A 27,643-nucleotide genomic window follows, 5' to 3' on the forward strand; every position below is an offset into this window, starting at 1 on the left:
GGCTAGATCATGTGAAATCGCCACATGGAGATGTGAGCTCATATTGGAACCGAGAACCTCTTGACTGTAAAGTGGCCGTGCCAACCTCTACTTGACTTTTCTGGCGCTGCTTGGGGGTGCAGCAACAGGACCACCAGGGAGAGGATCCAAAGGCAACCCCCCTCCCCCAGCTCTGTTCACCACCCCAAGGGTTGCGAACGCAGCAAATGCCCAAGATGCAGAGTGAGCACGTGAGGTAGGGGACCGAAGAAGCCCCAGGGCACGGTCTCCATGCCACCATTCCCAACAAGGGCAGGCACTACGCTCAGTAGGGATGTAACGATAAGGGAGATATCGTGATATTAAAACTGCCACAATAGGGTCGTCGTCATGGTCACAATATTTAAAAGGAACACATCTGTTAAAAAATGTCAGGTTGATTTCCATTTGTGTAGTTCTAACACCCTCTAGTGGTTAGTTTAGTGCAATTTAATTTTCATTCGGGATGTTTTGGCCTTCTATGTTTACTATCTGTGCTAATTGTCAGATGAAGGGAAACCTAATTTGCTTGTGAAGCAATCAATGTGTGCTTGCATTAGCAAGTAAGTGCCTCAATATTATTAGAGATTGTAGGTGGTTTATATGCATTGCTATTATGTACAAAAGCACAATATTGTGCTTGTTTTAGTATGAGCCTTTTTTTTTTTTTTTTTTTTTTTTACAATATTGTGATCTTTTTTTTAAATATCGCCAACGCCCCCACAATATTGTGATGATTATCATATTGTGACCTTCATATCGTGATATCGTATCGTGATGTTTGGATATCGTTACATCCTTCATCCCTAAGACCTGACCTGACTCTAATTATGAAATGCTGTGGCATGACCTTTAAAGAGATACTTCACTTTTTTGGCCCATTATAGCAATAAAAAGTCAATATTTTGTCTATAATTAATTTAATACTTTCATTATTTTTCATGTACAATTAGTACCCTTAAAGACACATTTTACAGCTTGCTGTCAACTGAAAATGACATCACCAGTGCTCAGGTAACCAATCACAGCTCACCTGTTTTCTAGGTTTGGTCATGTGACATTCACAAGCTGAGCTGTGATTGGTTACCTGAGCCCTTGTGGTGTCATTTTTAGTCGACAGCAGTTGCAAAATGCGTTGTTAAATGTACTAATTGTACATGAAAACTAATGAAAATATCACATTTATTATAGGCAAAATATTAATGTTTGACTGCCAAAAATGTCTAAATAAGTATCCCTTGAAAAAGGCAGCTCATCATGCTTGAAAACCCCCCAATGTGGCTGAATTACAACAATTGAGCAAAGATAAATGGGTCAAAATTCCTGATTAGTGATGTAAGATACTCCTGAGTATGCCGTTTTTAAAGGGTTGTTACTTGTTTTATTTATTTTAACAAAAGCTATTCAAAGCTACCTGGTTCTGTCTGGAAAAAGTAATTGTTTTTAAATGTTTTTTTGTTTGTTTTTTATTTTATTTTATTTTTTAAGCTGAGTTTGACCACACCCAAACCTTAATTGCCTCCAGACCTTTTCAATCCAGAAATCACTTAAATATAACTTGTCTGACAAAATGATGTGCGCATATTAGACATATCATGTATGCATCTTCTTTCCCGCCCTCCAACAGCAACCACGCTACCAATATAAATCCCACCCACCCCTAAACCCAGACACGCATCTGCCTCACTTTTGGACAGCTCTGTGACTGTCGCCTCTGGAACAGACTCCGCTTCACGTCATGACGCTATGAGCTGACATGTGATAGTGACACAGACACGCACGCGCGTGCGCGCATTCTTTTCGTCGTCCACCACAGCAGTCAGGTAAGACTTGTTCATTCAAAAATTTTATCCGTCATAAAATGTGAGTTCGTCATATTTGGAGTAAATTCACACGTGTTTGTTTTGCTGTGAACTGTCAACACATCATTGGTTAGACTAGCATTACATTTTCCCTAATTAAACAGAGTGAGCTCCGTCGGCATTAAAGCTGACAGGTTGTGTCTCATATGAATTTTTGGAGGGGTGACCTGAGAGCTTGTGACATGAAATCTAATTGCCCTCCCGAGACCCGTGATAATGATGGCGCTTGTACAGTTAACATGGCAAAAACAAGGATTGTACTGTAGCTGCTCTCTGTGGTGCTGTCAACCTGTCAGAGTAAAGATGCGCTTGGCTTGGAGAAAAAACTGACAATCCTGATAGTCCAACATTCACATTTCAAGTCATGACATTACTATCTGTTCTGACCAGAAGCAAATGTAGTACAGTATTGGTGTTATAGATGTGCAGAGCTCCCAGGGAAGATAAATAAATTTCACTTGCACTTTTGTGAAAAAGAAGCATAACACTTTTGGGAACCATCAGTGACTAAACCATCAAATCTGATTTATTTATTTATTTAAAATGTGTTACTTTCAATATTCCAAAACAGTGTTTCTAATGATAGATGCACAGACCAATCTGACTTTTGGGTACTACCATCTTGGCTGGCCAATTTTGTTTGAAAGTTGACTGACATTACTAGCTTTTTGGATTTTAATTGCATATTTGTTGTTTTTCCCTCAAGCTTGGCAAAGTTTGATGAAGATGTGAAAAGTCCTTGAGTGTGGCAGAACATCTCACAATAGGCCGTCACCTATGGAGGACCAAAACTGCCAAAATTTAAAAAAATAAATGACTAAAAATAAAAATCAATATAAAAAAATATCATTCGAAAATATCTAAAAAAAAATTTAATATAAATGGAAATAAATCCGTTTTTATTTTCACTTTTAGTCATTTATTTAGTCATTTATTTTTTTATTTAGTAATTTATTTATTTAGCCATTTATTTATCTAGTCATTTACAGTGTTGCCGGTAACGCGTTACTCAAAAAAGTTGCTTTCTAAAGTAACTAATAGTCTAACGCGTTACTTTATTCTACAAAGTAGTCTGATTAAAGTTACTGTCCAGAGAATCAATGCGTTACTCCACATTTTCATGAAGAAGGCAAACTATCTCACTGTTGTAACAGTCACAAACAACTACTGCTAACTACGAAGATGAGGCAGAAGTCATTGATCACCACACTGAATTCAGCCATGGTCTGGTCATGAATGGTTTGCACATTCAAAACAAAAGTGATGATACTTTTACTACTAGTTTTATTAACCAACAGGCACACAACACAACAAAAAAAGTGTGCATTATGGACCATAAAAGTGGTAAAAAAAATAATTTATTTCCATCCTCAACTGGTCCGTGAAGCATTATGGGATGAGGTCGTCTCCGCCCTCTCGCCAGGGGGAGTGACGTCAGACAAGTTACGTTTTCAGTAGGGGTGGAACAAAAAAACGATTCGACCGAACCATCGTTCGTCAAGGGGAGCTAAACGACCGTATCGGTTGCGAGTGAGGCTTTATGGTTTTCATAACAATAGCAAGAGTGCCGTGCTCTACTTGTTTTGTTTACATTTCAGTAGCATCACTATTCAAGCTACTTCCGTGTTTCCGTGCTCGCGACACGGCGCGCGCGCGCGCAACGAGTGACAACATACAAATGGAGACAGTTAGCAGAAGCCGGTGCCGTACATCTCGGTATTTCCCATGGCTATCGAGTCCTCTCGGTGCACTTGTATGTCCCGGGCCGGCGTTGGTACTGCGCGCGAGCCAAAAAGAATAACTCCCGTGACGATCCAATGCATGGATTCAAACGACACAGGTATGTCCCACAGCCAACACACCAGCTATGCTAAAAGCACACTGCAAGTATCTCATTTCTCAGTTTGTGGCTCCCTGTCAATGTCTACAACTAGCATGAGCAGCAGATAGGAGAACTGAGACGTGCCCGCGATTACGACAGCCCAAAAAACAAAATATAAACAGTAGTGATTCTGTGGTCATCATCGTGTCTCAGATTAAAAAAACAAAAAAAGATGTCATACATTAACCAAAAATGAAAGTGATGACAAAAGAAAAAACAATTGTTAAATACAAAAATTGTTGATTAAAAAGGGAAATGAACTTTTGGAAATATTTTTGCATATATTAAGTGGTTAAAATGTGTTTGATAGATTTATTGTTCCATAAGGTGGCTTCATATTTCTTTTGGCTGGACGGTAGGTTTATTTCATGTCTTAAATTTATGTTTCTGAAATACTTCACAATGTGCAAATATTCTGTTTAATTGTGTTGGTGTCTGTCTAAAGGTTAAATATTTATATTTAACATTAAATTATCAACCTTTTGTTTTCCTGATCCTTATTTTGAAGAGAAAAAACAAACAAACAAACCAAAAAACAATTATAACTGTCAATAACTACTAATAAATATTCAAACTGATACATGTGTACACACTGGAATAGCGGAACAAACAAACAATAGAGGAATTTAGGGGATTTTCATTTTCAACCTGGATAGATTTTTATTTCTTGTTTTATAAAAAGTATTTACGTTACAAGAAGTCAAGAGAGACTGCCTATTTTGTTTTTCATAAAAAAAACAACTTTATTTTCATGTTAAAAATGCACTTTCAATAAAGTATTTGGAACTCCGTTTCTACTGCATTATTTTTATGTTGAGATGGTGTTATCGGCAGCTGCTGAAAGTAACTAAAAAAGTAACTTTTAATCTAACTTAGTTACTTTTAAAATCAAGTAATCAGTAACGCAATTTAGTTACTTTTAAAACCAAGTAATCAGTAAAGTAACTAAGTTACTTTTTCAAGGTAACTGTGGCAACACTGGTCATTTATTTATTTTGAATTTTGGCAGTTTTGGACTGTACTGCCAAGTTGAAATGTTATTCAAATGAGGGGGCGGTCCTAAGTATGTTTTGGGTTGGATGATCTTGTCCACCTGTCACCTCAACTTGCGACTTGAGTTATTAGACAACAAGTGAGAGCAGACAGTTGACAAGATAGCTGTCCATTGCTGGAGCGCTCCATTGCAAGCCGGCGAGACTTCCTTGTTCGCCGAGCTGCTCACTCGACCAATGACAGGCAGTTTAGACACTCAAGAGACCCTACTCATTTGTATACAAGAAATTTAAAAGTCAGCAGCCCAGGCTTGGCCAAGTCAGGTCAATGTATCTCTATCTGTACCTAATGCACCACCTTGTCGAATTCCAAATGAATGCACTTATAATCATGATATCAATTAATTTGGGCAAATTCCGTAGTAACCTTTGGCTGGCAGGTTGTGGCCCACGGGCCCTAGACAATTGCCCGTAAGATTTAGTGGCTTGGTCTGGATCCATTCTGATTGCTGTATGGCCTCGTGATCCCTTTTAAACTCCTGGACTTCCCGCCTAAATTTCATTTGGAGGTTCTTGCCACTGCGTAGCCCTTCACACACAATATTAGCTAGTTCACAGTTGTGAGATCAGCGCGGTTGAGCTTTTTCTGACAGGTAGGCTATTGACAATTGGATCTGATACCTAACTTGGAATAAGGCATTATTTGCAACACAATATCACATATTTTGGAAAGGAAAAGTGATCACAGAGTAATAACACTTGAATTTTAGTTTAAAGTCCTTTTCTTGCATTAACTGCACCCAGCCTGTGACATACTGTATTGACGTTGCCAAACTTTTGGAGTTTTCCTTTGTAATGCTTTTCTAGGCTTTCACAGCAGCCTTTCTCAATTATTGTTTGTTTTGGAGGCGTAATTCCTTGAATCTCTTCTTGAGAAAATACATGCTCTATTGGGTTTAAATCTGGAGCTTGACTTATACCACTTGCCGTATAATCTTTCTTCTTTTGGGTTTTTGGTTTGCTGTTGCCATAAATTATCGATGAAATCACGTGATAAAATTACACGCTCTCCATTGCAGCCTGGTCATCCTGAAAGGGGGCTTCTAACATCTCCAGACCCTTCTCAAGGTTTATTTTTTTTCCCAGATGTTTTTTTTTCTCCTCCTTCTTCTTACTTTTTCCTTGCACTCCTTGTGGGGTTAAGGTGGGATGTTATGAATACTTATCAACGGTCAGTGTGTGAAACCCTTTGAGACTCACTCCGTAAAACTTCCTTTCTTTTAAAGTTAAAGTACCACTGACTGTCACACCCAACTAAGTGGGGCCAAATTTGTTCTCCGCATTTGATCCATCTCGAGGCAGCGGCGAGCAGCAGGGGTTGCGCTTGGGAATCATTTGGTTCAATTCCAACCCTTAATGTTGAGTGTCAAGCAGCGAGGCAAATGGGTCCCATTTTTTTAGCGTTTGGTATGACCCAGCTAGGGATTGAACCCAAAACCTCCCAGTCTCAGGGCAGACACTCTACCACTAGGCCACTGTGCTGGTTAAATGTTTTAATAGCACTGATCCTCATTACGGTCACAGGTGAGCTGGAGTCAGATGACTTGAGGCTTTATTCACTGATAAACGCCGTGATACTTTGGATGGTTCTGCATGGTTGGTGGATATCACAACAAGGCTGCAATGTCAGCAAGAAGGTAGCAGAGCAGAGTAATATTTTGGTTTGGTGTAAGAGTTCAAATTCACTTAAGTGTATCTGAGAGACCTTTTCTAAGCTTTAAGATGACGTGTTTGTGCAAGAAGGAACAACTATACAGCAAAAGCAGCGTCCACAGTGGTTTTCAAAGAATAATTGTTCAAGGTTGTCTTTTACATCTGTGTGAGCCATACCCCACTATCTTTATGTAACCCAAGAGTGCTGCACCAGCCCCACCGCACTGGCGAAGTCTGCGTTGTGGTTGTGGGGATGTGTTGTGGTGTGGAGAGAGGCAGCACAGGAGTCGAAATGTGGCTGGATGATTTTGCTTTAATCCCCTATTCCAAATAAAAAAGAAACTCACTTTATAATTGCGCAGTGAAATCCAGGTAATACACAGTATAATTTAGCACAGCATGAAGCACTCACTCACACAACTCAAACCACAGCAGTTAAAGTAACTAATATTCCCAATCTCACTCACACAAACTAAATAGACAAGTTAACACACATTAACAACAAGATTAATTGAACAAAAAACCCCTGGATGATCTACTAAACCAAAGATATAAAATGGATGGTCGTGACAAACACACTCACCTATTCCAAATCAAAAAGAAACTGACCCAAGATGGCCGCCCCACACAAGCACAGTGCCTGTGAACTTAAATTAAACTGTAGAGGGGTGCCACCCTGTGGCAGCCTCCGGTTACTACCTTACATTTACTAAAACAAAAAAACAACAACAAAAAATTGACTATGCTCTATCTCAGTGGTTCTCAAACCAGATCCTCGATGCCCCTATCCAGTCGGTTTTCGATGTCTCCCTCAGCCAACACAGGTGTTTCAAACGGTCAGCTAATCATCGAGTTCTGCATGAGGCCTGTTAGCTAACAATCCTCAGCTGAGTTGGCTGTGGGAGACATGGAACACAGGATGGACATCTATCTGACTAGCATTAGGCGTTTTTCCACCAACAAGCCCAGGAAAATTGAGTTCTGGGTAAAGGGAGTTCTTGGTGGTAAAAGTTCCGCAGGGTATTTATGATTTGTGTTTCCACAGCATCTTGCAGTTTTCGGTAATTAATTCAAATGAGTTTGATTGAGTCCAGCTGATGTAAAAACAGCGCCCCCAAATTTGACAAATCAGCCTTGGCCATTGCAGCCCGCCCCCTCAAAGTTCCTGCCCGGCTCAGCAAGACCCTGCTGCTGAGATAGTACTTGGATGCCCCCTGGGGAATTTAACTACCCTGGTAATTGTTGTTGGTGGAAAAACGCGCAAACTCAATTTTACCAAGGTAAATTGAAAAGTTCTCCAAAAGTTCCGGCGGTGGAAAAACACCTATTGTTTTCTCTTATCCCGTGAAGATGGTCTTGCATGATTTTGTCTTCCTCTGATTTCATCAAAAAGTAATGGATGATCTGTAGAGAAGTCCTAGCTGTCCCTTGCAGTCAGATTGTGTACTTCTTTGTGGCAGCACCAAACCAGACTGTGACGGATGAATAAAGGACTGATTCAGTGACTGCTGCTGTGGCAGGCTGTGCTTCCTAAGCTGCCAGAGGAAGTATGTCCTCTGCTGGGCCTTTTTCTGGATGGAGTTGATGTTGTTCTCCCACTTGTGCTTCAGAGACAGTGATTCTTAAGAACTTCAAATTTCCGATGGTTGACACATGACGGGGTGAGGGGCAGATGTGGCGAATGGATGTATCTTGAAGTCCACGATTATCTCTACAGTCTTTAGTGTGTTCAACTCCAGGTTGTGTTGGCTGCACCAGCACACCTGCCGCGCCACTTCTTGTTGATATGCTGACTCGTCACCATCGTTGATGAGGCTGCCGACTGCGGCGTCGTCTGCAAATTTCATGTCTTTGACAGCGGGTGGTGTTGAGATGCAATCGTTAGGGAGGAAGAAGAGTGGAGAGGAGACACATCCTTGAGGGCCTCCAATGCTGATGGTGCGTGTTGATGATGAAACCAATTATTTTCTTTAAAAAAAAATATATATCTGTAGTTATTAAAATGGAAGACAGATTTTCTTTCCGACTGTTGTGCTGCCCCCTCAATATCCTCCCCTGCAAGCCAACCACGACACTTAAATCTGTAGTCTCAAAACAGTTTCTGAGGACCGCTGGTGTACTGAATTGTGATTGGATTTGCCAAGTGGGTGGACTGGGGTGGCTGATTAGAATAAGCATACGGCAGATCAAACGGCCTTTTCTTCTTTGAAGAGTCTCATCTGTAAGAGTCACCAACCTCTTGCAGCAGCGCTGGTTCGCTTTCTCTTTTTATTTCTTTGGTTCTTTCTTGTTTAGAATATTTCCTCCCACCAAATTTTTGTTTTTATTTTTTTTTTATTTATTTTTTTTAGCTCAAACAGTGGAGCAAGACAGAGACAGACAGACATACATTATTTTTGGTCGGCGAAAAACACCTAATAATATTGTATGCCCCTTACTAAGTGTAGTAGTGGCTTTTTATTGTTTGTGTCTGTTTGCTGAATAAAACTGTCGCCCAGTGGCCAAGGTGGTCTTCCCGGAAGGAGTAGCACAATTAATCGAACTGATGCAAGTTTTGGTGAGGTTATGCAAGGCTGAATAGTAGAATACGGTGAAAAGTATGCTTTATTTCTTGATCCTTGGCGTTCATAAACATTTTAATCAGAGATTTTGTTTTATATTGTGGGAGGAAAAAAAATGCATGTCTCCTTTACGGAAACTGATTTTCAGTCATTTAGTTTAACTCATTCACTGCCTTTGACAAGTATACTTGTCAATTGTATTTTTTAGAGCGGTGCTAAATGGGGGCGAATCTGAGCATGCTCCACTGTAAATATCAAACTTGGAAACAACTTTACTGATGCCCAACCACCGGTAGATGACATCATTGCCCCATTTTATAGGAAATAAACACAGTTTCAGAGTCCATGGGAGAAATGGCTGTATTTTGGCAAACCTACATTTTTCTGCTGTCAATTATAAAAGAACGGGACGGGACAAAAAGTAGGGAGTCTATTCTGTTATTTGGTAGATTCGGTTTATATATAATTATTGAATGGAATATCACGTGAGTATTGGAAATGTAAAAATTTTCTATAATGACTGGCAGTGAATGAGTTTGTATCATTAGCAACTGACTGTGGCGCCCAAAATCAGTATATTTCTATTTTTGTAAACGTTAATGCACAAGTCCTGAATCAACTCGAGTCGGTTACATATTGTACTTTTCTGGAACAATACTTTGGAATCCATTAAATAAAAAATCTAATTTGATAAAAAAAAAAAAAAAAACATTAATGGAAAACAGAGTGCACTTATAACGCATTATCTTCATCATACGTTTACAAAGCCATATTCACTAAGTTCTCTCATTCCGACATATCAGAGTGCAGCCCAACATTGGCCCGTAGATACTACGTATCAACGGCAGCACCCAGAATGTTGTTTTCTCTTTGTTCCCATTGTAAATCCATCGCCATTGTGTTGTACTAGCCTTGTAGCCTCTTAGCTAGCGCTGAGCTAATTAATCTCTCAGGTCCAACATCCAAGTTTGTAAACTCCAATTTGTTTGTTGCTAGGACGGCATGAGAGGCAAACATTTCAAGCAGTGAATGTTTTCATAACATAGCGCATGATACATTACATTTTTAGTCTTCACTCACATTTTTTCCTTAGAGGCTTTTAATCAATATTTGTTTTGGCTCTTTCATGATTCCCATTACTAATTGCCAAAAAATACCATGACTAATTATTTTAAGATGAACTTTCTATGGAATATTTTATATCGTTTGACTCTTTGCTTCATCTGTCCATCCATCCATTATCTAAATCACTTATCCTCATTATCACAGGATTTTGTTGTTTTTCTGCTTTTTCATGGTATGGCAGAAAATATGGTAACAGCTAAATGTGTAAAGAACTCTGTTGGTTGGACGCCAGCATTTATTACCTCAGCACAGGAAATACCCTGTTGTGATGGTTGCCATAGTTACTTGATTAAAGACTCAACTAACACTGAGTTGTCTTTTGTGTTTGTCACTAGCCTTGATGCCTTCTTTCTTCTTCTCATATTACTTCATTTTTTTTCAACCTAGAGCAACTCTGGAAACCTGAAAATCCTGTCTGCTCTCACTGTGCAGTTTTTCATGGTCTATGGTTTTTATTTATTATTTCTATATGTCAGATGCAGAGGTCGGTGGCTTCTCGTGGCTTTGTAAAGCGCTCCGGCACACTGAAGAGAAGAAGATGGGGAGGTTTGAGACGGCAGTGCGAGCTTTTGGGTTTATTTGAGATTGATCAGCAGCACGAGTTCTACAGCCTGACTTGCATGATGAAGGAGGGATTGTTTTCATCAATCCAAACCACCATTGACCATGCATCTACAGTGAGTATGGGTCAGTTGACATTGCAGAGCAGGAACTTAAGCCTAGACAGTATTCAGAAGATAAGTTAAGATTAACTGGCGATTTGGAATGCAGTTGGATCGTAGGTTTGAAGAGAGGATTGCCCCTTTCCATTATTTTGAGCTCTATAAATACATACAATCATTGTGCAAGTATCAACTGAAAATGTTGTCATAGTGACTTTAGGGGTATAATAATAATTTTATTTAAAAAACAAAACAAAAAAGATTTTAATGCAGAAATCAACACTTGAATATATGAATGCAAAATACTATAAATACTACACAAACATAAAATGCTGATCCGCATGCTCAAGTTGCGCCATTAAAAGTAGGCATGTTTGAGTCCACTTTTTTCCCCATACCAATACAGTACGATTACTCAGCTCTTGCGTGGTCACCTACATTGAAACCAAGTACCGATACCACTAGTAGTTTTGATATACTTTCCATCAAAAAAATAAAAATGACAGATAATTTTAAAGAAACACCTCTATATCCCAATATATAACTGTCCCTTAAAATTGCATGAATTTAGTGGCAATTTTCTACAGTTCTAGTTTTTAATAGTGTTGTTCCGATACCGTTTTTTGGCCCCCGATACCGATTCCGATACCCAGCTTTGCAGTATCGGCCGATACCGATACCCAAGGTTTTTTTTTTTTTTTTTTCCCCTCAACATGAAACAGCTGTCCTGCCATTGGTACAGAGCATTCAAGGGCCAATAGGATATCTTAGATCGGGATGCAGTGAGCATTGAGCATTTATATTTTCCGTCATTTTCACCTGCACTACATCAAAGGTTTCGAGGTATAACCGCTTTAATGACATGGACTGAAAATGGATGGATTTATACACAGGAATTCACTCCAAAAGTCAAAACTCAGCCAGTGCTGAACCAACAGTCATATTTGAAGCACAATTCTGCTTAACACACTGTTGTGCACTGCTACGTCGCCGATAATCCCAGTGGAGCAGAGCCTGCTGACATGGCAGATTGTTTCATGATTGTCCTGTTTGTTGTGTAGTACAGAGTCCCAAAATTACAAGACACTCCGGGGCCATGCAGTGGACAATAGAGAGATCCCTGCATCAAAAAGGCACAAGAAAGGCATTGTTAAAAATGTAACAATGCATATTTTGAACTGCAGTGATAAAACAAGACAACAATGTCTCGACTTGGACTGATGACAATAAAGCAGCACATTGTTTGTTCCTTCACTTTGACATTTCATCAAATTTAGGACTCCAATAATTTTTGTAAATTTTCTCAAACACTTTGTATGACCCTTTTTCACTTTAGAGTCAATTGCTTGAAGATGATTTCAGAGCAGAGGACACTCAGAATTATAAGGTAGGTGGATGTGTTTGTCTCATTCACATTCATGACCGTGCTATGTTTTGCCTAGTTACATGTCTCTGTGTAGGGTTTTACGTTTGAGACGTTTGCTGGCCCAGTGTTTGCCACTCTACGGGGATCTTTGGGTGTGACAGAACAGGAGTATCAGCAGTCACTCTGCTCAGACAAGTGCTACCTTCAGTTCATCAGCAACTCCAAAAGCAGGGCTGACTTCTTCCTCACGTGAGTCACCCAGAGACAATTGGTACTCGTAAAGCTCTTTTCTTCACTGAACAACTCAATCATCTGTCAAAACATCACTGGAAATGACATATTTGGGTCGCCCTCCGTGAGCCATCACCTTATCATGGTCGAGGGGTTTCCGTGTTCCAATGATTCTAGGACCTGGGAAACCGGTCCTAGGTGAGGGACCAGACAAAGCATGGCTCAAAATGACCGCTATAAGAAATTAAAATACAAATGGGTGGGTCACCGGGGCCCCCTTCTGGAGGTGGGGCTCAAAGGCGAGCGTCTGGTGGCCGGGCCTGTACCAATGGGGACTGCCCATGAAAGCAACATGGGTCCACTTTCACATGGGCTCACCACCTGTGGGAAGGGCTACAGGGGTCCGGGGCACTGTAAGCTAGGCGGCAGCCAAAGGCGGGGGTCTTGGCGGTCCAATCTCCGGTTACAGAAGCTAGCCCTTGGGACATGGAATGTCACCTCTCTTGCAGGGAAGGACCCCGAGCTGGTGTGCGATGCAGAGAAGTTCCAATTAGACAGTCGGGCTTGCCTCAACACATGGCTTGGGCTCTGGTACCAGTCCTCTCAAGAGGAGTTGGACTCTCTTCAACTCTGGAGTTGCCTACTGTGAGAGGTGCAGAGCAGGTGTGAGCATACTTATAAACCCAGGGCTTGGCACTTGTACATTGGGGTTTACCCCGAGGGATGAGAGGGGAGCCTCCCTCCGCCTTCAAGTGGGGGGGACATGGGTCCTGAATGTTGTTTGTGCCCATGCGTCAAACAGCATTTCTGAGTACCCAACTTGTTTGGAGTCCTTGGAGGGTGTGCTGGAGAGCGTTCCGCCTGCCTACTCTCTCGTTCTGCTGGGGGACTTCAACACTCAGGTGGGCAATGACAGTGAGACCTGGAGGGCGTGATTGGGAGGAACCCGAGCAGTGTTTTGTTGTTGGACTTCTGTGCTCATCACGGATTGTCCATAACGAACACCATATTCGAACATAAGGGTGCCCATATGTGCACTTGGCACTAGGACACCCTGGGCAGCAGTTCGATGATCAACTTTGTAGTCGTGTCATTGGATTTGCAGCCACATGTTTCGGACACTCTAGTGAAGAGAGGGGTGAACCCGTCAACTGATCACATCTGGTGATGTATTGGCTCCGATGGTGGGGAGGATGTCTGTCTGACCTGGCAGACCCAAACGTATCGTGAGGGTTTGCTGGGAAAGTCTGGCAGAATCCCCTTTCAGAAAGAGTTTCAACACCCACCTCGGGCAAAACTTCTCCCTTGTTCCGGGGGAGGTGGGGGACATTGATTCAGAGTGGACCATATTCCACGCCTCCATTTTTGAAACGGCTGATCGGTGTTGAGGCTGTAAGGTGGTCGGTGCCTATCGTGGCAGCAATCCTCGAATGTACACCAGCAGTAAGGGGTGCCGTCAAGCTGAAGAAAGAGTCCTATCGGGCCTTTTTTTCCTACGGGACTCCGGAGGCAGCTGATGGGTACGGCTCGCCAAGCAGAATGTGGCTTTGCCGTTCGCTGAGGCAAAACTTCAGGCATGGGAGGAGTTCGGGGAGGCCATGGAAAAAGGCTTCCGGATGGCTTTGAAGAAATTCTGGTCCATCATCCGGCGTCTCAGGAGGGGGAAGCAGTGCACCATTAACTCTGTGTATATTGGAGATGGGGCACTGCTGACCTCGACTCGGGATATCGTGAGTTGGTGGTTAAAATACCTGAGAAGACCTCAATTCTATCAGTGTCTGGAGTGGGCTCTCCTATCTCTAGGGTTGAAGTCACTGAGGTGGTTAAAAAGCTCCTCAGTGGCAAGGCCCTGGGGTAGATCAGATCCACATGGAGTTCCTAAAGGCTCTGGATGTTGCGGGACTGTTGTGGTTGACACGCTTCTACAACATCACATGGACATCGGGGACAGTGCCGCTGGATTGGCAGACCGGGGTGGTGGTCCCCCCTTTTAACAAGGGGGACTGGAGGGTGTGTTCCAACTATAGAGGGATCACACTCCTCAGCCTCCCTGGTAAGGTCTATTCAGGGGTGCTGGGAAGGAGGATCTGTCAGGAAGGAGGAGCAGTGTGGTTTTCGTCTTGGCCATGGAACAGTGGAACAGCTCTATGCCCTCAGCAGGGTCCTCGAGGGTGCATGGGAGTTCGCCCAGCCAGTCCACATGTGTTTTGTGGTCTTGGTGAAGGCGTTTGACCGTGTCCCTCTGAGTCCTGTGAGGGGTGCTTAGGGAGTATGGGGTATTGAGCCCACTGATACAGGCTGTTTGGTCCCTGTACGACCTGTGTCAGTTTGGTCCGCATTGCCGGCAGTAAGTCGGATTAGTTTCCAGTGAGGGTTGGACACCTTTCTCACAGATTATATTCAGAACCTTTTATGGAAAGAATTTCTAGGCGCACCCGAAGCGTTGAGCGGGTCCGGTCTGGTGGCCTCAGCATTGCATCTCTGCTTTTTGCGGATGATGTGGTGCTGTTGGCTTCTTCAGGCCATGATCACCAACGCTCTTTGCTCTTTGCCCGGCCGGTGGCCCCCGCAGGTCAGGGGGTTGTGCCCTGTTGCTGCCGCAGCCTGCGGGGCCCTGGGGTCTGTGCTTGCCTGTCTGGCTGAGGTTGACAGTTCCCCTCTTTAGTGGAGGTTCTCATGATCCACCACAGCATCCACCAGCATCTACTGAAATTTAAACAGAACTTGCTTCTCCCACTGGTCGCTGAATCGGTGGAATCTGGTGTTTGTGGAGCTCACTCTGCTTCAGCTATCCATCTTTCCTTTCTTTAGTCTTTCCTTTGGTCTCTTGAGGTCTCCCTAATTTGTTGGAATTTAGATGTTTCTAGGGTTGGTGAAAGATTCTGGTTTGTAACACTGCGGGTAGTAGGTGATGTCTGGTCAGTGCTGGATTTCACTTTGTTTCATCTTTATTTTTCTCTGATCCTTCCTCTGGTCTCCTGACAACTTCACGACTCTGGCGGGACTCTGAAGTATTCAGTTAAGGTGAAGGGTATGGGATTTTTAACAGGTTTCAGGTGAATTAATGAGCACAAACTCACGCGCACAGACATATGCACACACGCACGCAAGAAACCCGGCCCTGGTGAAGGACTCGCAGGCATGGGAATCCAATAGGTTCACGTCATCTTTCAGTTGTCTTTTGGGTTCTCATGCCCGCCAGTCCTCAACCAGAGGCTGGATTTCCTGTGTCTAAGCAATATGTCGGCACTGATCCGCTGTCTGTCTGTCGGCAGAAATGCTCCCACACAGACAGTCAAGCCGAGCGCTTACCGAAGTCGCACGACAACATTTACGGATTTTGGAACTCGGTGCACACAAAAGGCGCACCACACTATTAGGCGCACCATCGATTTTTGAGAAAATGTAAGACTTTTAAGAGTGCCTTATAATCGTGAAAATACGGTAAGTGTGAATTAGCTCAACTGAGATGTTCTTTTCTTTGGTGTCTTTATATTTTAGGAATGATAAACGCTTCTTTTTGAAGACCCAGAATGAACGAGAAATCCGATTCCTGCTGGACAACCTGAAGAACTACATGGCACATTTGCAGAAATACCCTCATTCTCTTCTAGTGAAGTTACTAGGTATACATACAAGCACACACTCTTGAAATGGGCTGTATACAGTAAACCCGCCTTCATCGCAAGTTCCAGGTTTGTGATCACGCTATTTTCCAGTTTGTTTGTTTTGTGATACCGTTGTCTAAATCTTATTTATATCGGATGTTATTCCACTTTCAAACATGTGATGGGCATGGCAGTTCATTTAAAGGGAGAGTGCGTTCACATTTCAGTTGTAGTTTGTAAACACATCATCATTCAAGCGGGCTCAACAATTCACGCCCCCAGCCTCTGACGGCTAACTCAGCCCAGCACTGGTAGCTTGCTGTATTGCAGCCGGATTTCTTTGTTGTGGTACCCGCAAGAATGAGTGACTAGGTGTCTTACAAATTATCAAAAGTTATATTGTTCACGGTGTTTGTGCATGTTTATTCATGTAGCAATTTCCCCACACCACCACGAATAGCAGCTCGGCCCCATGGCTTATAATCGTGTTGTGCCCGAAACGCCGCAGGAGCATTCGCCTATTTGCTTGGCTTCACCCAGTTCCCGGTGTAAATATAATCAAAGTTTGACCCCTGTTCTAGAATGCTGAGTCAACCTTGTCAGTGTGACCGTGACCGTAACCTTGTTATCGCTCAATACATCGTATGTCTTTAAATGTGCATTTTAAAAGTGTCTTTAAAGACCTTTTAAAAAAAAAAAAAAAAAAAACTAAGTGTGCAAATGCTATGAAAAACATGTCTAGAGTATTTAGAGTATTTCTATGTAAAGGGGTTGTCTGGAATGGAACCCCACAATAGAGGGGAGATTATCATAAAATCGCAGTCTCATACACATACACAAATGAAATCTCAACAGAATATTTAGTTTAGGAAACTACAGAGAACCACCAAAAATTAGGTCTCATTTACATTATTAAAATGGACCCCAAATACTTTAAAATAATGACATTTTCCCTTTTTATGATGTAGGTTATTTTCTCCATAGGTAAAGTTGTGGATAGTTTCTTAATCCAGTCGATGACCTTTGGTTTACTTGTCCTCCTCCATGAGAGTGCTATGACCTTTTTTTTTTTTTTTTTCAAGCAATAAACAGAGCGTTTTTTTCCCCAGACATATGATGACCATCAGAATATAGTCCGAAAACAAACACCCGAGGTTCATGAACTCATTTTACATCCAATATGGTTTCTAAGGCTCGTTTGACGTCTTGAACTTTATTACATTCCCAGACACAGTGGAAGAATGTCCCCTTTTCCTCCCCTCACCTGAAACACCAGTCAGGGATGGCACCGTTATACTTATTAAGCTTTTCTGGTGTCACATATGTCCTCATTCAACAATTCTACTGAAGCAATTTAAGTCGATGGCAGTCTTTATTTGTGCTTTAGCACATGCCTTTTCCCAATCCTCTGAGGAAAATTCCTGTTAATTCTTCCTCCAGGCATTAAGTTTTTGTAAAGAGGACTCAGAAGATCCTAACATTCTATATAACTTGGAGATGATTCCCTTCCCATAGCAATCCTTTTTCATTTCCATTTCTAAGGTGGACAACTTTGGAATCAACGTGCACTGATTTTGAGTTGATCTGATAAAGCTTCTCACCTGAAGATATTTAAATAGATGTTTGCGAGGAACATCGTACCTGACAATCAACTCGTCAAATGTCATCAAAGTTCCACTCTCCGGTCCCATGAGATCCCCAACTGTTTTCAAACCTTTTTCAGCCCAAACCCTACCTGATAAAGAGGATAATTCACCCATATATATACAATGTGTATTTTACAATTTTAAAATGTGCAGAAGATTGAAAGTCACTTCTTGTTTAAAATTAAGAAGCTCTTAATATGAAAAGTACACATCGATCGTTTCTGGTTCGCAAGCAGTAAAGAAACGTCATTTTACAGTGTGCATCCTATTGAACTTAACAAAATAAAAGCATTCAGTGTTCCACAAAGGAATACACAATTCCGCAGTAATAAATTAAATAATAATGCATATATTTCTGGGGACTAGGTTGTATTTTGCAGTTTTAAAAAATGTGCATAATTTCACAAATTACTTCATGTTAAAAATTAGTTAGCTCTTAATATGAAAATAAAAATGCACTGAGCTGTCACCATTGTCTCACAAATGGAATTATGCCATGTTGTAGTGAAAGAAAAATGAGCAACACAAATCAGTCACACTTGTTTTTTGTTTTGTTTTTTACTGTACAGTACATATTTTAAATTTTAGGTTTTTTTTATTCAATTGTTATGAAGTTACTGTATCAATGATTAAAAAAATAAAACCATAAATAAATTAGGGGGAAAAAAGTCCATTGTATTGAAAATTTAGATATGAATTTAGGTATAAAATGTGTGATTAATGCGCGATTAATCATCAGTTAATTCTTGAAGTCATGCAGTTATGATTAAAAATTTTAATCGACTGACATATTTTACCATTGGAAAGGTCTCGTCGAGAAGAATCCGTGGATGCCCGTATGTCCTTGGTCGGACAGTTCGAGAGATGCGACCAAAAAAAATAAACAAACTAAAAAGCACGTTGTAAAAAAAATAAAAATTATTATTTTTTTTTTTAAATTGCGAAACAGCGAGGCCGCGAAAGATGAAGCCGCAATAAACGAGGGAACGCTGTATACCTTTTTACATAGTGCCCCTAGTGTTCACACTGAGACACCACATAATGAAATGCCATGCTACATGAATTTTTTTTTGTACTTGTTTTTGCAAGGGGTCCACAGAATCAAAATTTCATGGAGGCAAAAGGTATGTTACAGTAATTATAAACACTTTTTCAGTCAAGCATCAGGATAAAGCATATTTTCTTTTCACTTGCAGAAATACTTCATCGTCATGCAAAGTGTGTTTTATCCAGATGAACGAATTAGTGCCAGGTAAGAACCGATCTCCTCAAGACAATAGGCCCGTTTCCACTGCAGGAACTTTTTAAATTTACGGGGCCAGCCCGTTTGTGTGTGTCTTCAATGCAAGAACCTTCACAACAGGGCCACATTTACAGGAACTTATGGGGATGAGTGTGAAATCTAAATGAGTTGACTTGTTAACAACTTTAACTTACCAAGATGTAAATGAGCGTGACACTGAGACTGCAGTTACGCTTTAGGCCAGAGGTGGCAGTCACGAGTTAAAAAAAAAAGTGATAAACTCCACAATGCACCTTTTTATTTTAAGGAACCAGCATCCACTAACCAATCATTCCATACATGCAAATAACTAGTACTACTCCAGAAAGCAATTACTTCAGCTGTAGCCTATGCCTGTTGATTGAGGCTTTTTGTTGCTACATGCTAGGTACGACATTAAAGGTTGTGAAGTGAGTCGCTGGACAGATCCTTCACCAGAAGGATGCCAGATTATTGTGGTCCTCAAAGACCTCAACTTTGAAGGCCAGTACATCACTCTAGGTAGGCCCAAGCGCTGTATATCATTCCGTACTGTCTAACCAAGTGGTTCTCAACAGCGGTCCTCGAGTACCTGTTTTCCACGTCTTTCACAGCCAACACAGGTGTTTCAAATGATCAGCTAATCAGCAAGCTCTGCATGAAGTCTGATAACGATCCTCAGCTGTGTTGCCTGCATGAGACATGGAAAACAGGCTGGTTTGAGAACCACTGATTTAACAGTCTATGTATGGATTGTATTGTATGTGGATGATATGGAATCCAGTAGAAAAATCTATGCACACAGACCAGCAGCGTTCCTGGCTCCTGCGGCAAATGGAGATAGACACCGAGTTTCTCAGAAGCCTCAACGTGTTGGATTATAGTCTTCTGCTCGCCCATCAGCCTTTACAACAAGACGAACGGCACCACGGCGTCTCCTTCGCTTCACTCATCATGAGAACGAAGCGGTTAGTAACTGTTGTCGAACTTGTTTGGTTTACTTTAAACCAGGGGTGTCAAACTCATGTTAGCTCAGGGGCCGCATGGAGGAAAATATATTACCAAGTGGGCCGCATCGCTATTTGTGTGCCAGCCCTAAGTAACTGAGCGCAACTGTAATCATATTGTTCCAAAAAATAATACAAATGCAAATGGAACGCGGCAACACTGAGTCCTGGACGTGTTAAATCGACCTGTTTTGCATATATATTGTTCCCAGAATGCATTGCGTGACGCATTTAATAACATTATAAGGACGCGCTAATCCTTGTCATATCTGTGTTACCAGTAATTGAATTTGTGTCGTATTTAACACATTTGTCGGTCTATGATTAAAAATAATAATAATACTAATAATAATAATAATTATGATTATTAAAAAAAACGTAACTTTAAGTTGTAGGGGTGTGAATTGCCTAGTACCTGACGATTCAATTCGTATCACGATTCATAGGTCACGATTCGATTCGATACCGATTAATCCCGATACAAATTGATGTCAGTTGTTGCGATTTTATTTTTTTTTATTCAAATTTAGAAAATACTAATCAGTACATTTGTACAGTGTAAGATTTGTATTCAAATGTATTATTTATTAATCTGAAAATTCAGTCTTATACAGTTTGTCATCTATTTCGTGTTTGAACAGTATTGAAATAAAATATTAAAGCTTAATGTTCCATTAATATAACATTCTTTCATGCATAAGGTGTGAACCCTAGATGTTTTGGTGAATATTTTTCCATCAAAAATAGATGTTTAAAAATCGATTCGGGCGCCTACTGAATTGATTCGAGAATTGCGCAAAGTAATATCGCGATATATTGCCAAATCAATTTTATTTTTTTTTTAACACCCCTATTAAGTTGTGTGTAAAATAATGACATCCAAGACGATTCCCCCGTACAAGTTGCATTGCTCATCTGAGGGCTTATTGTGAAGTTACAAATTTAATATATTTTGCTTGTGGCCGACTGATTAATTAGTCCGACATTACAATTTTTTATTTATTTTTTTACTTTACAAAATCATCTCGCGGGCCGGATTAAACCCCTTTGCGGACCTGATCCGGCCGGCGGGCCTTATGTTTGACACCCTTGCTTTAAACGAACTAGTGTGCAATTGCTCCGATGGGGTTTGTGGCTTGTTTGGTCAACAACCTTGGAGTCTATCAAACAAGACAGACAGACCTGTATCCAGTTTGCTTCCTGTGAATGCTTCATGGAGCAAATACATGGCATCCACAGACAAGGTTTCATGAAATAAACTTAATTTATACGTAAAATAAATACATTTTATTTGTCGTTGCTTTGATTAAACATGCGTCTGTCTCATGCATTTGCTGCACTCTAGAAAAAAACTGTAATATAGCAAAATTGTACTTTTTGTCTTTTTCTGTATTTAAAAATATCATTTAATTCACAAATATAAACTGATATTACATGTGAAATGTAAAATAATGTGACGTGAAATCACTAACTGTAAAAACACACAATATTTCTGTTATTTTACAAACAAAAAAAAACTCCATTAGAAATGTTTTTTAAGATGCGTTCACAAATGTATGGTAATTTCACAAATATTTTTCCGTTATTAAATAACATTTAAAATTTAACTTTGAAACCCTTAAAAAAAAAAAATTACTGAGAAATTAATAGCCAAAATTCGGAATTTTACCATAAATTATTTGTGAATTGACAATTTTTTAAATTTACAATACAAATTGTTTTTGTTTTTTGTTTTTTTTAATATATCCATGAGGTTGTGGGTTTGAACCCCTTGGTGAACATGTTGACGTGTCCTTGAGCAAAATACTAAACTTCTCAATTTTATTAAACCCAATATCTAGTTTTTCAACAGTTATTGGCCATGTTTTAAAAGATTAATCACATTATTTTTTTTGTCATATACTGTTATATTACATACAATCTTGTTAAAATTACAGTTAAAAAAAATGTACTTTAAATATGGGGAAATGTTTTGATGATAAAGTAATTTTCTGTTATTTCACAGTATTTTTCTGGTGCCCCTACTTATTTATTATTATTATTATTATTATTATTATTATTATCATTGTCATTTATTATTATTATTATTATTATTATTATATTTTTTACAGCGTAGATAACAGCCAATCAGAGGCGTTTGCATGGTGCAATTAATGGCCCAGTCATTCAAATCATACCTAAAAAGCACAACGACATAAAAATCTCTTTAATTTTTCACAATTCTAAACAATTACTAGTGTTATGAATGTGTTTATCAAGTTTGTGAATATGTGTGCGTTTTATTTCATGAAACCATGACAGTGGATATATGATAAATAATGAGTTTCTCAACCAGGTTTGCTTATTGGTGCCAAAATAGAGGATATAATGAACACTGACTACAAGAATCAAAATGTATCTATTCTAAAGACAGATTCTTATCAAATTTGTATTTAGACATAACTCCTGGCGACCTCTGGCTACCATGTCGCTGTGGTTCTGATGTGATTGATTCTGTTTGTTGTCTACATTGAAAATAGAATAATGGGGTGCTCCCACTAAATTATGGCCTGTCTCTCGGTGTAAAATGCGCAGAAGCTGATTTTTATTTTATTTTATTTTTTTTGTGTCAATTGTTGTAGATCTGTGAATCCAAGCACCAGCCCCATCACTGATGTCCCTCCCGTTCCTGGGGCAGTCCCAGAGGATAACTCCACATTCATTTCATCAGAAATCGATCGTGACCGTTTCCAGCAAGCACAAGCAGGAGCTGGCCAACGTGCAGAAAGGCATCGCGTTGCCGGCAGTGAAACTGAAGAACGCCCAGACTTCGAGGTCCAAAACAGACGCTTGCTGCTCAACTTAAAAAACGCTCTGCATGTCATCGACGGACCTGATCAACGCTATTTCATTGGCATCATTGACATTTTTACAGTGTACAGTTTAAAGAAGAAACTGGAATATTGGTGGAAGAGACTGAGGCATCCCGAGCGCTCGTTTTCCACAGTCAGTCCAGAGATGTACTGCACCAGGCTGTGTCAGTGGGTGCTGGACCATACCAAGTAGAAACCTCTGCATCTGTATTTGTGTATCCTGATTTGTGATGAATTAGAGGTATATTTAAAAAAAAAAACAAGAAAAAAAAAAGAGAGAATTATTAATGCAACATGAATTTCAAAAGAAGTACATAAAGTTAGCTTACGTCTGGTGTCAGAAACATGTACACTACCCAGCCAAATAAAATGTCGGCCTCAAATATTTCAGTGGTCCATCTTCGATTACGCCGTGCAATCATGTTGCAACATCACTTTTCATTTTCTTTTAGTTGCTTTTTTTTGTCACAATCTTAAAGGGATGCTTCACTTATTTAGCCCATTGTAGCAATAAAAAGTAAATACTTTGTCGATAATTAATTTGATACTTTCATTATTTTTCACATACAAATAGTACCTTTAAAAACACATTTTGCAACTTGCTGTCGACTGAAAATGACATCACAAGGGCTCAGGTAACCTATCACAGCTTTCCTGTTTTCTACGTTTGGCCATGTGACATTCACAAGCTGAGCTGTGATTGGTTACCTGAGCCCTTGTGATGTCACTTTCAGTCGACAGCAAGTTGCAAAATGTGTTTTTAAAGATACTAATTGTACATGAATAATAATGAAAATATCAAATTTATTATAGGCAAAATATTGTTTGACTGCCTAAAATGGCTAAATAAGTAAAGTATCCCTTTAATCCCATATTTTTGTCACATGCTCCAATGAACCAATGAACCTCCACTCATTGTGGCCATGCAGTCAGAAAAAAAAAAATAATCAAAAGATTGATTATATTATGATCAATATTTACATCCGCATTTCTTCATCAAATATGCTAATTGAAAATATTTCCTTTGGTTATGTGTTGCACAATGTGATTTTTGGATTTACTCTAATCTTTTTCTTTGCTTGAAGAATCTGGGTTGGGGGGGGGGACATCTATTTATCCACTGACATGGTTTAATATTTGAGAAACCACTTTCTGTATCAATTAAACCTACAAACTACACGCATTGCTGGCTGAAGCAACCTTTGTATTCATTATCAAAGCTTACTTGCACTTTTTCGCATTCCTATTTTAATTAAACATTTTACCAAGATGTTTCTGTGAATTCTCTATGATTCTAAATATGTATAACAGGGTTTTTTTTTGGTTTATTATTGGATAAGGCAAATGTTGGGTTAGCCAATATCTAATGGCGGTCTGGAATTAAAATACTGTTCTTGTTCTCCATCCATCCATCCATTTTCTTGACCGCTTATTCCTCACAAGGGTCGCGGGGGCTGCTGGCGCCTATCTCAGCTGGCTCTGGGCAGTAGGCAGGGGACACCCTGGACTGGTTGCCAACCAATCGCAGGGCACACAGAGACGAACAACCATCCACACTCACACGCACACCTAGGGACAATTCGGAGCGCCCAATTAACCTGCCATGCATGTCTTTGGAATGTGGTAGGAGACCGGAGTACCCGGAGAAGACCCACGCGGGCACGGGGAGAACATGCAAACTCCACCCAGGAAGGTCCGAGCCTGGACTCGAACCGGAGACCTCAGAACTGGGAAGCGGACGTGCTAACCACTCAACTACCGTGCCGCCCTGTTCTTGTTCTATTATGTATATATTAGGGATGCACGATAATACTATTTTCAACCGATACAGATAAATGAATAATTTAGAAAGTGCCGATGTCGATAACCGATAAGTAAGCCGATAATTGTTTGCAAAATTAGCTTAAATACAAATATATTTCTGCAATTGGCTGGCAACCAGTCCAGGGTGTCCCCCGCCTACTGCCCAGAGCCAGCTGAGATAGGCGCCAGCACCCCCCACGACCCTTGTGAGGAATAAGCGGTCAAGAAAATGGATGTGGATGGATGGACAAATATACTTTCGAGTCCTCCCAATAAGTCGAATGATTGCAAACTTGACCACACGTACTCGGCAATCTTCCACTCAACACTATGTTCCAACTATGTTTTGCATTTGCATTTTTAGGGTTGGAACACTCATGGAACTAGGGGCGTGAAAACCAAATAAAAAGAGAGGGTGAGGAGAGGACTTTATTGATATCTCTGCTTCAAAGACAACCAGTAACGCATTTTGATGTTGCCAAAACAAAACTGTCACGTTTTATAAATGCCACAAAAAACTGTGAGGGTAACATTTTGTGGAGACACAGGAAAGAAAGCCCACACTGGTGACTGCCATGACATCATAAATATGCAACACTACCATAGGAGGGGAGGGGTTGAAGATTTGGGCACAACTCGAGCCACAGATACAACGGATGGCCCAACGTGGCATGTCTATTATTATCAGTGGATTTCTTTTATTATCTGGTTTACTGTATGACATCAAATTGGTTGATAATTGCCAATAATTATCGTGCATCCCTAGTATATATATAAAATGATCAAAATGAAGAGAGTACAGTTATGTTACGGTTCCACTCATGCAAGTTTATTGCGTTCCAAGCCAGACAAACATTAATTGCAACAACTTGGTTATTCAACATAACACATTCAATTAGAAACATACACGTCTGCTGTATTGCCACATACATGACAACTGTCCATGCATACTGAAAATTTGTGACATATTAGGGAAACAATGTAAAACTATTATTTTCACAAGTCATTGCCAACATCCTTAATTTTGCACACAACTCATTACAAATAATGGTAAACTGTCATCACATATATTTAAGATTCAGCTCACGCCAAACTTAGTTTACTCCAAACATTATCCAAAAAACAACCCCAACAGTGGCAGCTGATTTCGAGCATTTTCACTCATCTTTCAAGACAAACAAAATATTGTGCGCTATGACTACATAAACATAAAAGTATTTTTCTACCTTATTCCGTTCTTTAGTAATCGTCATTCAAAAATAGGTAATTTGAGTGACATTGAAAAGTTGAAGTTGAAGACGAAGTTTATTGACGCTCTGTGGATTAATGTGACAAAGGCTTTGATCATTAACATCATCCTTGAAAACGTTCAATTTCCTCCTATCAGTCGTGTTTCATTGTCATTTCCTATACCGTGAGCCCATTGAAACGATACAATGCTGCCATCTGCTGGCCATAGTTAGTGGGTGTTTTTGATTCCACAACCCATTGAGCAGGCAGAGCACTAATCAGTGCTGGTTATCAGTGATTCCCCAATATGTTTTTTTTTAAGTTAAAATGTTAAAAATGAGCATGGTCCATCCATCCATTTTCTTGACCACTTATTCCTCACAAGGGTCGCGGGAGGTGCTGGAGCCTATCTCAGCTGGCTCTGGGCAGTAGGCGGGGGACACCCTGGACTGGTTGCCAGCCAATCGCAGGGCACACAGAGACGAACAACCATCCACACGCACAAGCACACCTCGGGACAATTTTTTGGAGCACCCAATTAACCTGCCATGCATGTCTTTGGAATGTGGGAGGAGACCGGAGTACCCGGAGAAGACCCACGCGGGCATGGGGAGAACATGCAAACTCCACCCAGGAAGGCCGGAGCCTGGACTCGAACCCGAGATCTCAGCACTGGGAGGCGGACGTGCTAACCACTCGTGTCGCAGCATGGTCCATATATTATATTTATTATATTTATATTTGACCTTTTTAACTATTATACTAATATATATATATTTTATAACGGTGCTCAATCTATAGTGTGTTAGAAAAGTTCCAGGACTGGGGTCACGAACAACCACGTCAATAAAAAGTTCCTTCACAGTTTCCTTTGTTGAGTGCACGAGAAGAAGGAAGATTTGCCTTGCCATGAAAACGCGCCTGCGCACATTTTTATTTTCATTCCTGAGCATCCAACAGTTCTAGGCTGAGCTGATCAGAGACATCCGGACCAACCTGCCCAGTCACCTGACCGGGCTCCATGCGATTTTGAAAGGGGTCGTCAGGGAAACCGTTTTGCAGACGAAGTAGGAGCGGCGAAGGATCAGGAAAAAAATAAATAAAAAAATCCTTGTGGATTGTATGAAGATATGGAAAGTGTGTTTGACTCCAGCGGGATTATTTCAAAGGGAAAAATTTATTTGTGAAATACATCTTTTACGACACCAGTCATGGTAATTTTCTGACACTCTTTGTCTGCCACTTCAAAATTTAATGACTAATTGCATAAAAATGTAAACCATTGTATTGCTATTTCTCATTCTTGGAAATTTTCTTTCCTCTCAAGATGAAAGATGGGGTGGGAAAAAAAAATCAAATGAAAAAATATTTTCCCCATCATATCAGAATAGGTTGTTTCCCAATATCATAACCAAGCTTCCTTACTTGGAGGTTTAAGATGTTATGACAACCACATTAAAAATATATATATCTAAAATAAAATTTACAGCTGACAAAGCGAGTCCAACACATCATTCCTGGAATTTTTGTTCTATTTTCTTATTTTGTACAAGCATTAAGAATAATTCAACCAAGTGAAACTCAGGCCAGTTCCAAAAATGTAATTGTTTGCATTGCAACATTTTGTTGTCATCATTCCGTTTTATGCACTTTTTTAATTACTTTATAGCAGTATGTGCATATTCATAGGCTTAAATTAAATTGGTCGGTAATTATGCGCTTGTACAAATCGAACATTAAGTGTCGTCTTCACCCTATGTTTATTTATTATTTTATCAATTTGACAATGCTATTCTCAAACAGAATTTTTCATTAAAAGTATAA

General features: G+C 40.3%; 1 protein-coding gene across 5 annotated transcripts; it reads left to right on the forward strand.

The window, feature by feature from the left end:
* Positions 1–15: 15 nt before the first annotated feature.
* On the forward strand, positions 16–23,171 carry pip5kl1 (phosphatidylinositol-4-phosphate 5-kinase-like 1). 5 transcript variants are annotated; one of them, XM_077497324.1, is made up of 11 exons: positions 16–235; positions 1,646–1,841; positions 10,630–10,830; positions 12,152–12,202; positions 12,276–12,430; positions 15,914–16,038; positions 18,756–18,790; positions 18,863–18,918; positions 19,337–19,449; positions 19,733–19,895; positions 22,556–23,171. In XM_077497324.1, the coding sequence occupies exons 3-11, from the start codon at positions 10,630–10,632 to the stop codon at positions 22,977–22,979; spliced, it is 1,323 nt and encodes a 440-aa protein (XP_077353450.1). In that variant the 5' UTR covers positions 16–235; positions 1,646–1,841; the 3' UTR covers positions 22,980–23,171. The 5 variants fall into 5 exon arrangements, with proteins under 5 accessions (XP_077353450.1, XP_077353452.1, XP_077353451.1 ...); XM_077497326.1 differs by having other exon boundaries at positions 10,636–10,830; XM_077497325.1 differs by lacking the exons at positions 16–235; positions 1,646–1,841 and adding an exon at positions 3,367–3,720.
* The last annotated feature ends 4,472 nt before the right edge of the window (positions 23,172–27,643 follow it).

This window comes from Festucalex cinctus, chromosome 15 (assembly GCF_051991245.1).
Source record: "Festucalex cinctus isolate MCC-2025b chromosome 15, RoL_Fcin_1.0, whole genome shotgun sequence".
Classification (NCBI taxonomy): Eukaryota; Metazoa; Chordata; class Actinopteri; order Syngnathiformes; family Syngnathidae; genus Festucalex; species Festucalex cinctus.